The 11,075-nt window shown below is 32.8% G+C and overlaps 1 protein-coding gene across 2 annotated transcripts; it reads left to right on the top strand.

The window, feature by feature from the left end:
* Nucleotides 1-345: 345 nt before the first annotated feature.
* LOC108464477 (SUPPRESSOR OF ABI3-5-like) lies at nucleotides 346-5,540 on the top strand. 2 transcript variants are annotated; one of them, XR_001868309.2, is made up of 12 exons: nucleotides 361-536; nucleotides 643-721; nucleotides 1,457-1,673; nucleotides 2,185-2,310; nucleotides 2,406-2,567; nucleotides 3,251-3,380; nucleotides 3,838-3,879; nucleotides 4,036-4,347; nucleotides 4,461-4,503; nucleotides 4,619-4,696; nucleotides 4,944-5,056; nucleotides 5,361-5,540. XR_001868309.2 is itself a non-coding variant. In XM_017764796.2 (11 exons), the coding sequence occupies exons 1-11, from the start codon at nucleotides 452-454 to the stop codon at nucleotides 4,999-5,001; spliced, it is 1,332 nt and encodes a 443-aa protein (XP_017620285.1). In that variant the 5' UTR covers nucleotides 346-451; the 3' UTR covers nucleotides 5,002-5,540. The 2 variants fall into 2 exon arrangements, 1 of the variants encoding a protein (XP_017620285.1); XM_017764796.2 differs by having other exon boundaries at nucleotides 346-536; nucleotides 4,944-5,540.
* Nucleotides 5,541-11,075: the final 5,535 nt, after the last annotated feature.

Here is an 11,075-nt window from a genome sequence, read left to right as displayed (position 1 = left end):
TTCTTCCTTTCATTTTTCTTTTCATTCCTTCTCCATTTTCTTCCTAGTTGTTCCAACCGCCATTGATTCTCACTGGCAGGCATATCATTGGAGCATCTCCAACTTGATTTTACCGAACTGAACCTCTCCCCTTGTTTTCATTTTTTGATTTTCTTGGGTCGCTATTGATGTTTGTTCTGCTTCTTTCTCTGTGATAAGTAGATTTGTCCGATAATTTGATGATTCGTTCAGCTCAACTCAAATTAGGTTAGATTTAGATAATACCAACTTTTGTTTAATTTAATTATGAAAATATATAAATTTTAATATAAATATCTAATTTTATTAACTTTTTACATCCATAGACATCTCTGGTGCCGAGTAACCACAATGTGAGTTATAGATAACGTTACTGACCAAATAGTAATTCTTTAAAGTTAGATGACCAAAACTTAAACTTATATAAACATAAATGACCAATTTTGAAATTTACCCAAAACATCAGTTGAGTCGAGTTCCCGATAATTCATGTGGGCTCAGCTGCATTGACAAGCTAGGTGAGTCGGCAAATGCTTATTGTCCCTTCCACCATTTTATTTTATTTTGCTCTCAAAGTCTCTGTATCATTTGAAATTTTGGAGCTCAGCTGAGAAATATTTGCAGCCATGGAAGAAAACCCACAACAGCGTTCTCATCTCAAGCGCCAATTCTTCGAAGACCAACACTCCAACAAGCCTCCAGCGTAATTATTTCCTTTGAATCCTCTTATTTATTTATTTAATTTTTTAATTTCATATCTCAGTATATCGTTGCAATTGTTTTTAGCTCGTAGTTCGTTTTCGCCGGTCTATATGTTTTAGGCCGTGCTTATTTAGTTTATTGATTTTTTAGGGTTTAAATGATTTTTTCTAAGTCTTTGATAGTCAATTCCTTTAGGCTTTGCTTGGTTTGAAGAATATAAAGAAATGATGATTGAAAATTTGTTAATCTTAATGGTCAAGCTAGAAGGTAGCGAAGTGGTTATGGCTCGGTGTAATCGGTACTGAGAAACGAAAATTAGAACCCGAATCGCTACTTATTTGAAACCTAATTAGATAGGGGCAATCTTCTCTCGTTTGTTTAGTAGGAACAAAGTACGATTTATTGGAATGTTAAAGAGATGTTTTGGAACTTGTATATATATAGTTTCTGTGTTTGTATAAATAAAATTTGAGGTTTGTGAAATCATTATTTTACTCTCTAATTTTATAATAAACTATAGGTTAATGCGATCGCTAGTCTTACTGAATTAGGTTGCTACTGTTCTCTTATTGGGATTGCGCAAACCAATTCAAGATCGCTAGGGAAATAACGATTTCTGGTGACAGAGATCTTAACCATTTGATAAACTAATTTTCCATTCTCACTCCTTTTTATTTTTTAAGAATCATTTGTATTGTTTGAATTTTAGAATTGATATCAATATGTTGATTTACAGGCAAAAGAGGGTTAGGTTTCCCAAGGGAAAGAAGGTAAAGCCTGGAGAAGAAGCACCGAACAGAGTTGATATTGAAAACGGTTCAGGTGACTTGAAGGATCCTCGTCTCGCTGCTAAGGAGCGGGCCAAACGCCGCAGTCAAATTACTACGGAGCTATTTGCTGAAGATGGGAGAGGAATGCTTAATGATGTATCAGCTGCTGAAATTTCATATGAGGTAAGTTTATTGCACTCTTAGTCTATCTGATGTTAGATTCTATGCGTGACTTGATAGAATGAAGAGGCAATAAGATGTTAATATGCAGTCCATGTTTTTTGAATAAATGCCAATTTATCCTAACTGTTTTAAAAGTAGAAGATTATGCACAATCTTTGTACTCTCATCTAGTTTGTGGTGGTCCTGCCAGTTATGTACTGTAGCTTTCTCCAAGTTAAGTCTTTTGAATCTAATAAATGGTAAAGGGCCTTCTTTTTTCTCCATTTTATTCCTAAAAAGAAAGTATCTTTATCATTGATATGCCAGTTTAGGTTTTGGCTCTTACAATGTTTAGTGCTGCTGTGAGCTATCAAACACTTGGCAAGTAATTCTGTTATCGAGTTAATTTATAACTTAAGGATGCTTCTTTGCTGAATTGGCTGGATTTCTTGCAGTCAAGATGATTGCCAGAGTCCTCATATATTGGTTAAGGGGACAGGATTAGCCAATGATGAAGAATTTCTTTTTGCAGGATAATGAGAACTTCGTTGATGATGGAGTTCAAATAGAACCTTTCAATCTTAGCAAAGAAAGAGAAGAAGGATACTTTGATGCAGATGGAAACTTTGTTGAATATGTCGCTGACAAGGAAATCAAGGTAAAGCATTGTATTGACCACATGGAAACTTTGATGCAGAAGCTGCTAAATATAATTATCAGAATTTTTATTGACTCCACATGGAATTATTGTAGGATGCCTGGCTTGATAGTGTTGAAGTTGATATAAAATATACAGGAAAAACATCTGTAACCACAAAAGCTGAAGATAATGAAGTTGCAGCACAGGATCTTTCCACCCAAGACGTTGGGATAATAAAGAGACGGATTGCCAATGTGCTTGAACCTGGAGAAACGGTAATTACATCATGATAAATATTTTGCCTGAAAAAGTAAATTGAAATGGTAGTCTTCAATTGTTACATGTTTGTTCTAAAATTTGCATTTTGCTTTATTATTAATTTTCTTTTTGTACATAAGAGGTTGTAACCTAGGATAGGAAATGAATTGCAGATGCTGAGATTCGAATCTCTGATCTGCTAGATGTCACCTTTCAAGAATTGGATGTACCAAGTGGACTAAACCCCAGAGTTCCATTTTTCTTTCATTTTCATGAAGTCAATACACTATATATAAAGTGAATACTGGATACTGTACCCGGTATTTTTATTTGATTATGATTTTATGCTGGGACATGGACCTTACTGCATTTAGTGTTATGCTTATTTTAGTTGTTAGTTTTCATCCCATTGAGGGAGTTGTCTATTTTGAGGCTAATCTGGGTTCATAACAATGCTCACATGTGGCATAAGTTTGATTAAGGTTGTCAGATAGTTCCTTCTAGATTTATATTTTTTGGTTAAAGTCACGTATGCTTTTGAATGGCAGATACAGAGTATTTATTTTCCCCTATTAACACTTTTCTTTTTAGGTTCGAAGCTCTGTCCCCTATGTACCAGATATTAAACATGTTTTATCCATCGGGTAATTAAATAGACTACAAGGGACGGTATAAAGCTAATTTTAATTTATATGGACAGGTTTTGCAAGCTCTGAGAAGGTTGAAAGGAGCTTCAAATAAGAGAAAGGAGAAAATGTCAGCTGAGACTCAGCTTGTATTTGATCAGCTAACGGAAGATGCCATTAAGTTAATGGAGAATGGTGACTACAGTTAAGTCTGTTACTTTCTTGTGCTTCTAGGTATCTAGAATTTAGAAGTTAACCTTAAATATTATTAAGCTTTAATGCCACTACCTTCAGGAAAAAAGGGTGTGATTAATGTTTTCAATGGTGCTTGAATCTTTTGAGACAAAGTTGGATTGAACTCAGGTCCATAAATGTTACCTTCACCATTTTAAACACCGGTGCTTGTTAATGGATATGGCAACTTATCTTGGAAAAGAATTAGTAAGCGGATTTCTACTTGTTTAAGATTGAATCATAGATTGAGACTTAATGTTTTTATTGACCACCAATAGCCCTGCCCTTTATGTCCATCTAAGCAAATCTCCTTTTGTTTAACTTTCCATATTCATGTGATAACTTCAAAAGCCGGTGTAGGCATAGCTCTGGGTACATGTATCTTTGGCCACAGTTTATGTTTATGGGCTTAAATTTTGTTCTGCAGATGTGTACCATGAGAAGCAAGAGGTTTTCCAGCGCGAGGCAGGTTGGTGCAATGTTTCTGTAGTTATTTTAACATGTTCTTTTTTATATTAATTGTTTCTAAAATTTTCGTTGGATAATAATTCTGTGTAATTTTGTGAAGGCAAATGTATATTCTAATAGCTTTTATTAACCATGCTCTTGATTTATATTTTCTCAGAGGGATATGAGAGGTTAGCTCTGGCCAGGGATAAAAGCTTATCTGCTAATGCTGGGCTGGACAATTCTTATCCCAACTTGGGAAATGACATACTCACAGATGCAAATAATCATGGAGCAACGTCCTCTGTACTTACTGACTTGGCTGTGGGTACTTCAAATTCAGATCTAACTGCTGCAGAAGCTTCAAACAATGCTGCCGAAAGTTATGATATGTTTGTAGATGATGAAGATGATGAAAAACCATCATCTGAGCCTAATTCTACTGCAGCCGTTCAATCATCATCAGAAGCTGTAAACACTTCCTCAGAGAGTATGTATTGTCAATGATAATTTAATCACGAATATGATAGAGCATTTTGGATTAAATTAAGAGTAAACGTTGCTTGACCTTTGGTCTAACTTTTGCACTTGCTTCATTTGCAGTTGAAGATGTCCAAAATGATTACGTCTATGACGAGTCTTCAGGGTAACTCCTTTATAATCTTTGCTGCCCCCCCAAATACTATATTTGAACACAGAATCGCTTATGAATAAATATGTCAGCATTAGGTAATATCTGATCTTGGTAATTTTTTGTTCAGGTACTACTACAGTAGCACTTTGGGATATTATTATGACCCATCTACTGGATTATTTTGCTCAGCAGCAACAGGCCAATGGTAATGTTTAGATTTTGCACAGTATCCTTATTTAGTGATTCAGACTATAGATGCTTTTCGTTACGGTTTTTCTTTTTTCTTTTTCCTCTTGTTTGGAAAAACTAAAGAAAATGTGAAAGTCTTGGGAATTGCATATTTATTAATTCAATTCAATGATGCATAAGCATCCTATGCTGGTTTTATAGTGGTTCAATTTCACATATGCTGTTTAGAATCTAATCTGCCTTTATCTCTTCTGCGGATGTAGGTATTCTTTTAATGAGTCAACTGGAACATATGATGAAGTTAAGGAAGTTGCATCTTAGTATAAATTTGATCCTGAGTTGCTCTTGCGGTGGAAGATGTTGTACAGGCAATCGAGTAAGTCCACTGTGTGAAACTCTCATCTTTTAAGTATGTTTCATACAATAGGCTCCTTACCTTTTATTGCCTTTTGATGTCTCTTAACGTTAATAGTTACAATGCTGTTATAGTTATTATGAGTTCGAACTTGAGGCCTAGTCTAGCTAGTTTTCGAGGTCATTCTTAGAGGTTGCAGCTTGTCGTGTACCCGAAAACAATCATATTTTATCATTTAGGAACTCCTAAGAATTAGTTTTTGAGTTCTTAGACTTGTGGGAAATTTATCTCTGTGTTTTGACAATTTTCCTTTTTTCTCTTGTAGTCTTCTACGAGTTTGTAAGTTGTATTCTCTAATGTTCAGCCATTCAGAAAGAAGCTTTTGCAATTGCAGATGCTTATGTGGTTACACTGCAATTCTAGACGTAATTATGCTTCTAGTCCCTGTACTTTTTGCACACTTAGAAATTTAGTCTCTATATTCAACTTTTTTCTTTTTTAATAACATCCTCAAAAACTTCCATTGAATTTGATTATGTGCTATCTCTAAACTAATAATAATAAAAAAGAAATTTACTCATGTGGCTAATGTTAGATGGCCGAGAGGCCAAATAAGCAAACAAAAATATTGAATTTGGAGTTGTAAAGTTCACGATTTTTAATCTAAGTTATAAAGGTTTTTTGAAGGAAATATATTTTCTTTTTGGTACAAAAGTAGTAATAAGACAGATAAATCAGACAAGGCGAATCTCCTCCAACTTAATCATCGTGCAATTACTGAAGCACGTTTTCCGGTGGCTGCATGTAGATATGATTTCTCAAAGGTCACTACGGGGTAGAATGAAGGATTAGGCGCTTGCCAAAGAAAAAACTCCAGATTTTGAAGGTCCCCAGAGATAAAGTCCATGCTCGAGACGTGAGACAAAACAGAAGTACTTAAAAAGGGCATTAATTACATCTTGGGGAAGTTGGATAGATAGAAGCTGAGATCACCTATTTGTCCAACAATTACAAATTTGAGCAATGGACCAAGATTCCTTAAGAGATGATAGGGGGCCATGACTTAAATGTCGAATGGGACCTCTCCCCATCCAATTATCACTCCAAAAGTTAATAGAATTACCATCTCCAACAACCATCTAATTCTGGACTTGATAAACTGGCTAATCTTTATTAGAGAGGACCATACTGGGGACACATGCGGCAGAAGGTGAAGGTTACGAGGGTCAATAAGATACTTTTGAAGAAAGGATTCTTGCCCATAATGCGTCTTTCTCTTGGATTAGACACCCACCAAGTTTAACCAATAAGGCTTGCTTTTTAACCTTAGCTCACAGAATACTCGGCCCACTAGAGGCTTTAGGTTGCGGCACCAACTTCCATTTAACAAGATGACCATGGTTAGAAAACTCATCACCCCCAAAGGAAATTCCGATCTAGTTGAGAGTGGATTCTAGAAGAGAGCATATAACACTGCATGTAGTAATTAGGAACGGAAGCCATCGTCGAGTGAATGAGTATCAGCCACTAACTTTTATATCATTAACATTTTAACAATTCAATTGTGACTTTTTTGTTTTATTTCTCTTTAAATGTTGAATAAAACTAAAATATTGCACTACTTGTTTTATGTAAAAACTTTCAACTTTTAAATATATTTATATAGTATATAAAGCTCTTGATTGAATTTGTATAACCGAACACCAATTTAATTAAGAAAATGTAAATTACCATTTTAATAAACAACAAATATTACTATAAAAGTTTTTTTGTCTTTTAATAGTTTGTATAAAATCTTTTAACATAATTTACTTAAAAATACAATATTGAAGTTTGAACTTAGATCTTAAGGTAGAAAATCCTCAACCATTACTCAAAGAATTTTTTCTTTTTAAGTTTAAAGAATAAAATTATAAATATATATATTGTTAAAAAATTCTTTCACCTACATAATAGGTATCGTATAATTTAGTATTAACAAATTTAATATTCTAGATCTATTTTATAGATATATTTGACTATTTAAAATAATATATACTTGACAAATACAGTTGTATAAAAAATTTTAACATTTGAATTGTTAAAATATTAATTATACAAGAAATTATAGAAACATGGTAAAAATTAAATATTTGGACAACACTAGTACAATCCTTTCCTTATATTAATATATTTTTATATTATAATTATATTTAAAATGTTATATAATTATATGATTTTCAATATGATTTAATAAATTGTATATTTATTGTATAAAAATAAATTTTATATTTATTCATAAAAAATATTTATTTATATTTGCATAATTGGAGAAGGTTTTTTTTTGGGGGTTACAAATTTATAGATATAGGATGCCTCCATTTTAAAACTTGAAAGCTTTGGTTAAGAAGCTTAAGGATCAATTTGATAGAATTTTTAAATGTAAAGGGTTATATTTATTGAATTATTTAAATTTAGAATCAAATTGATAGAATATGTAAGTATTAATGACTAAATGTATTATTATACTGGTTAAAAAAGACCACGTCATTATTTTTGTTAACAATTTAACGACGGTGATCAAAACATGAACAAATACAAAGTTTAGTTGCTAAATTAATTATTTTTAAAATTAAGTGACTAAAATAAGAATATAAGAATAATTGAATGACTTTTTATACAAATTTACCCTAATAATAATAATAATACAAACTCCTATACATTTTATTTATTTTCTTAATCTTCTTGAAATACCATAATTGCCCTCTTAAAATCTTTATCCACATTGCTAATTTTGCTAAAATTTAGCCTCTCTCGTTGACGAATTGCTTGGGATAACTTTTATGTATGGTTATAAATAATTAGTTTTTCTTCTGTTGGATGCACGGGTTTATCGTGTGTGATGTAGGAGTTTATTGTGTGTATAAAATTACTTAAAATATAATATATTTATAATATTTTAAATATATTACACGCATAAAAATTATGAAAGATAAATATTAATATTAGATAGAAATTATAAACTTAAAATTGAATTATAAACATGTGTAAACCTTGTTTTAGTGTACAAATGTGATATAAGTTAGTATACGTATGCATTTGTATACCAGTTATATTTAATAAGAAAAATAAATTAAATCCTTTTGTATTAGTATTTATTTATTTTTATAGATTATATATATAATCCAAAGAAAATATAATTTAAAAACAATAAACTTTAAATACAATTTAAATTGTGGGTTAGTGACTATTATTTGCAATTAGAAGGAAAATAAAAAGCTTTATTATATTTAAATTTATTTTATACAAATTAAGAGCATAATTGTAATCTCCTTAATCCAGTCTAGACATTAGGCCCAAATTGAAAGATTACATTAGCCACCAAAGCAACCTAGTAAGCTATCGGAGTTTTGAAAGCAATTATTTTAAAATATTTATTAATTTTGATAGAGAATTTAGTTAAATACCAATTTGTTATCCCTTAAAATTTAGTTATAATTCAACAGCGAGAAAAGATGGTAATTACTTATATTTTTAATAAAAATTGGGGTTCAATTATAAATAGTTAATAATATTGACTTGATATCCTAGGTAAAAATTAAAATAAAGTGTCATGCAAAAATAGGCAAGCCTAAGTCCTAAGTCCCATGCCATAGTTCAATATAAAACATTACGGTCCTTGAAAAATAATATAAATCATAGGACTAAGCCTTAATAAATTAGAAATAAAATAGATTGTGCCGAAGCCTTCTGAATGTGTTAGAATTAAGTGACCCAAATTCTTATTTAAATAAAATACGATGGAAAATAAAATAAAAGTAAAATCCATATAGAACTAGACTTCTTTTATTTTATTTTAGAATAAGGTTTTTAAACCTTATTAAACTCCATCTATTTTATATTGATTAGGATAAGGTGTTTCAATCCTACTAGAATATGGCTTTGCAAGCCTATAAATAGACATAGTCTATTCCTCTTGTATTAGAGTACCAATCTCCACCTTGACACAAATTCTCAATGAACAAGTTCTTCATCGCGAACTTTCAATAAACAAGTTCTTCACCTCTTCCAAAAAACCCCTTAAGGGTTTAACTTCAACAATGAACACCAACCAAGTCTAAGCAATGCTCAAACTTGGTTATAGGAAGTGACTTAGTCATCATATCTGCAGGATTTTCATGAGTGCTAATTTTGCTCACAACAATATCACCACGAGCAATAATATCACGAACAAAATGATACCGAATATCAATGTGTTTTGTTCTCTCATGAAACATTTGATCTTTTGTAAGAAAGATGGCACTGATTGTCACAAAATCTTGTCTTGATTTGAAGGTCTTCATTGAGTTCACTAAATAGTCCTTCAACCAAATAGCTTCTTTACAAGCCTCGATAATCGCCATGTACTCGACTTGGTAGACAAAGCGATCGTAGTTTGCAAAGTGGCTTTCCAACTAATTGCACAACCTCCGATTGTAAAGACGTAACTGTGAGAGATCTTCTTCTATCAAGGTCTCCAGCAAAATCAGCATCAACATACCCTATAACTCCATCTTTAGTTCTTCCAAACGTAAGCAAACATTAGTAGTGCCTCGTAAGTATCTTAAAATCCATCGAATCGCTTTCTAGTGTTCTTTACCGAGATTCGCCATGTATCGCTAACCGCACCGATGCATATGATAAATCGGGCGTGAACAAACCATAGCATACATGAGAGATCCTCATCGCACTAGAGTATGGAACATGTGACATGTACTCAATCTCATTATCGATTGAGGAGATAAGGCCGATGAAAGTCTGAAATGGGTCGCTAAAGGAGTACTAACAGCTTAGCACTCTGCATATTGAACCCGCAAAGAACTTTCTCAATATACCCTTCCGACTTAGGTACAATTTACTTGCTTTTCTATCTCGAGAATCTCCATACCAAGTATCTTCTTTGCTGGTCCTAAATCTTTCATCTCAAATTCTTCACTTAGTTGGGCTTTAACCTTTCTTATCTCTCTTTATCTTTTCTTGCTATCAACATGTCATCAACATAAAGAAGTAGATACACAAAAGAACCATCAACTTTTTTTCTTAAAGTAGACACAACTGTCAAAACTACTTCTTTTGAAATCATGAGAAGTCATAAAGGAATCAAACCTCTTGTACCCTTGTCTTGGTGATTGTTTCAAACCGTAAAGGGACTTTTTCAAGAAGCAAATATAGTCCTCTTTTTCGAGACTATAAAACCCTCCGGTTGTTGCATGTAAATATCTTCCTCAAGTTCTCCATGCAAAATGCGCTTTTACATCTAACCGCTCAAGCTCCAAATCATGCATGGCAACAATACCAAGCAAAGCTCGAATCGAACTATGCTTAACAACCTGGAGAGAACACATCTCAGAAGTCCACTCCGAATTTGATCAGTAACCCTTTGCAACAAGCCTTGCTTTATATCCGGGTTCTTCAACTCCTGGAGTCCTTCTTTCTTTTAAACACCCATTTACAACGAATGACCTTTTTACCTTTAGGAAGTTTTACAAGATCCCATGTTCATTTTTTGTGGAGTGATTCCATCTCCTCTTGCATAGCAAACATCCACTTTTCGAGTCTTCACACTAATCGCCTCGAATAATTAAATGGCTCTTGATTCGCATCTATATCTTCAACCACATTTAAAGCATAAGCAACTAGATCAACCTCGGCATACTTCTTTGGAGGTTTAATTTCTCTTCTTGTCCTGTTTTGGCGATAGAGTATTGCGGTGAAGAAGCAACTCTATTCTCAATTTTGTATTGGCTTGAGGAGTTGATTCGTATTAATCGATGCTCCACCGCTTTTGGTTTTCTTTATTGGAAGAGTCTTTAAGAGATAAGTTAGGTAGCATAGCGTTTCATCAAAACAACATCTCTGCTAATCACAACTTTTCTATTTTCGGACACCATAACTTATAGCCTTTTACACCACTTTATAACCAAGAAAACGCATTTAATGGATCTCGGTTCCAATTTTCCATTATCAACATGAGCATACGCAGACACCCAAAATCTTTAAATCGTAATAATTAGCGGATTAC

Source organism: Gossypium arboreum, chromosome 13 (genome assembly GCF_025698485.1).
Source record: "Gossypium arboreum isolate Shixiya-1 chromosome 13, ASM2569848v2, whole genome shotgun sequence".
In the NCBI taxonomy this organism is placed as follows: Eukaryota; Viridiplantae; Streptophyta; class Magnoliopsida; order Malvales; family Malvaceae; genus Gossypium; species Gossypium arboreum.
Note: the sequence above shows the minus strand (reverse complement) of the source record. Positions and strands in the feature narration are given on the sequence as shown.

Bases quoted from the DNA above. Each gene is read 5' to 3' on its own strand.
- LOC108464477 (XM_017764796.2), top strand. From the start codon at position 452: ATGACCAATTTTGAAATTTACCCAAAACATCAGTTGAGTCGAGTTCCC. The intron at 4,504-4,618 runs GTAACTCCTTTA...TTTTTTGTTCAG, and splicing joins GTCTATGACGAGTCTTCAGG to GTACTACTACAGTAGCACTT. The intron at 4,697-4,943 runs GTAATGTTTAGA...CTGCGGATGTAG, and splicing joins TCAGCAGCAACAGGCCAATG to GTATTCTTTTAATGAGTCAA.